Source organism: Alosa pseudoharengus, unplaced genomic scaffold, assembly GCF_046254945.1.
Source record: "Alosa pseudoharengus isolate Yale_2024_CS ecotype anadromous, Long Island Sound unplaced genomic scaffold, YU_APseudo_1.1 YU_APseudo_1.1_scf_24, whole genome shotgun sequence".
Classification (NCBI taxonomy): domain Eukaryota; kingdom Metazoa; phylum Chordata; class Actinopteri; order Clupeiformes; family Clupeidae; genus Alosa; species Alosa pseudoharengus.
Genome location: NW_027468689.1, coordinates 17,317,206 through 17,319,705, shown reverse-complemented (window position 1 = coordinate 17,319,705; position 2,500 = coordinate 17,317,206). Strand labels below are relative to the sequence as shown.

The following is a 2,500-nucleotide window of genomic DNA, read 5'->3' as shown; positions in this document are numbered from 1 at the left end:
TCTGTGTGTGTGTGTGAGAGAGAGGGAGAGAGAGAGTGACAGGTTGTGTGTGTGTGTGTGTGAGTTTGTGCGTGTTTGAGTTTTTTGTGTGTGTGTGTGTGTGTCTGTGTGTGTGTGTGTGTGTGTGTGTGTGTGTGTGTATGTGCACCCATGTGTTTCCGCAGTGCTTCAGAGTTGAAGGAGAGTGTTGAGAGTGTGGCTTTGATTTTAGAACTGATGAATTTCAGCTGACCAAGACATCAGGGCTCAGTTATGTGGCCACACTGCTTGATATAAATGTGATGGGAAACATCCATGCACAGTTCTCTTACAGAAAAATACTGCCATAATGCATAGAGCACACGCATAGAGCACACACATATATGCTATGTATGCATATACATTTATATAGTATCCACAACTACAGCCTAGCACATTCATCCATTCATCCATTCTCACACATACACACACACACACACACACACACACACACACACACACACACACGGATCAGAAAATTCATTTGCAAGGAACGTCACTTCAAAAGGATCAAAAACGTTTTTTTTGCCATGACACAGCCACAGAGCCACATACCTTTGCGCCTGGAAAGCCTTCACCTTGGGGGCCCTTCTCTCCCTGGATGCCCTGTGGTCCTTGAGGCCCCTAGGGAAGGAATCATCACTTTAGCATTTAAAGGTGCAGTCAGGGATTGGATCCGGTTCAAACCCATACAATTTTTCTGTCACGTTCAGCAATCATCTCACAACCACTAGCTGTCCATGCCGTGAGTACGCTGTAAAAAAAACGGTCTCTGTAGGCAGCCCAGACTCAGAAAACTGGAAACAAACAAAGTGGGGGCAGCCTGTCCCCCAAACAAAAACAAAACCCTGCATAGAATTTCTCTGGGAATGCTGAAGGTAGGGGTGGGCTACCTTTCTGGGGTGTTTCGTTTGGTCCTTGGTTAAAATATAATGCACGTTTTTTGGCACAAAAGCATCTGCTATATGAAACATAAAACAGAAACAAACACAACTTCCTGCACAATCCCTGACTGAACCTTTAATCTAATTGTTGAGAATCTCCTGACTGAACCTTTAATCTAATTGTTGAGAATCTCCTGACTGAACCTTTAATCTAATTGTTGAGAATCTCCTGACTGAACCTTTAATCTAATTGTTGAGAATCTCCTGACTGAACCTTTAATCTAATTGTTGAGAATCTGTTGCCAGTTTCCAGTAAATGGATTAAGCCAAGTCTTAAACTAAAAGCATTTTTTTTCAATGGAGATTTTCATTGAAGTTTTCTGACTGTCTACGACTCTTAATCAAAACTGGCACATTGTCTTTTATTCTGGATCATATTATGCAGAAGAGAACACTTCTAATGGCAACGAGAAATATTGTCATAATAAATTAAATTAATAATTTTAAATGTCATCTGCATAGAGCTACATTCATGGATGCTGCTAGCATACGGTCATAGACAGAACAGCATGTTTGAAAGACAGTACAGTATTTGACATTCCATGAAAAGCATATTTTGGTGAGACACTGACTGGTGGTCCTGGTTCTCCAATGCCTTGTGGACCGGGAGGGCCTTGTCTTCCTTGGAAGCCGATGTCACCCTGCAAAAACAAACAAAACACACATTCGCACACACACACACACACACACACACACACACACACACACACACACACACACACGCACACACACACACGCACACACACACACACACACACACACACACACACACACACACACACACACACACATGCTCACCGGATGCAGAGTGTCAGGGCATTCCTGTTGTAATAGCAGTATGTAATATATTTAATTATGTCTGTGTTTGTATGATCTCACCTTTGGGCCAGGTAGGCCTACTCCCGGAAGACCCTGAATTCCAGGTGGGCCGGAAAGTCCCCTCTCTCCCTAAAACGCACACACAGCATTTTTTATTGTCTAGCACACAATATAATAGTGGTTAAATGTTCTTAGAGAAGATCTCAGCACACTGGTTAACACAACTACTATACTGTTCATGGTTAGTCATCCTCACAGGCTGCTGTTCTGCTAATGTTTACGTTTATGTTAATGTTAATGTTTGTCAGCTGATGCTTTTTTGTTATTTATAGATAAAAAGCCTTGATCCACCAATTAGTCAATTAATCCGAACATGCCTTTAGCCTTAGGTAAACTAAGCGGTGTGAATCATGGTCAATTATAGATAAATCCTCTTGGCAAGGGGAGGAATGGCCACTGACACGATTTCTGCAACTAACTTGATGTGGTTTGGCATCACATCATGATTCCAAGGTTTCTATTTTAGGAACATAAATCCTTTTCCTGTTGTCTTTCTGATGTGGCATGTAACTAACACTGTAACAGTAACAACAAGGGAAGAGTAACATAACCGCTGAGACAGAGACTTACATGGTAAGACACAAAAATATTTAGACTAGAAGTCTAGTGTAAAATAGAAAATTAAGACTAAAGGTCCATGCCCACTGGCGGCAACATTC

The 2,500-nt window shown here is 41.7% G+C and overlaps 1 protein-coding gene across 2 annotated transcripts in view; it reads right to left on the bottom strand.

Moving 5' to 3' along the window:
* The window catches only part of LOC143142416 (uncharacterized), a 30,889-nt gene that overhangs the window by 14,102 nt on the left and 14,287 nt on the right, over positions 1-2,500 (bottom strand). For both annotated transcript variants that reach the window (XM_076303277.1, XM_076303276.1), the window contains exons 12-14: positions 1,842-1,910; positions 1,535-1,603; positions 574-642 (exon numbers count right to left, since the gene is read on the bottom strand). In XM_076303277.1, coding sequence (XP_076159392.1) covers positions 574-642; positions 1,535-1,603; positions 1,842-1,910 — 207 coding nt within the window. The remainder of the gene's footprint in view (positions 1-573; positions 643-1,534; positions 1,604-1,841; positions 1,911-2,500) is intronic.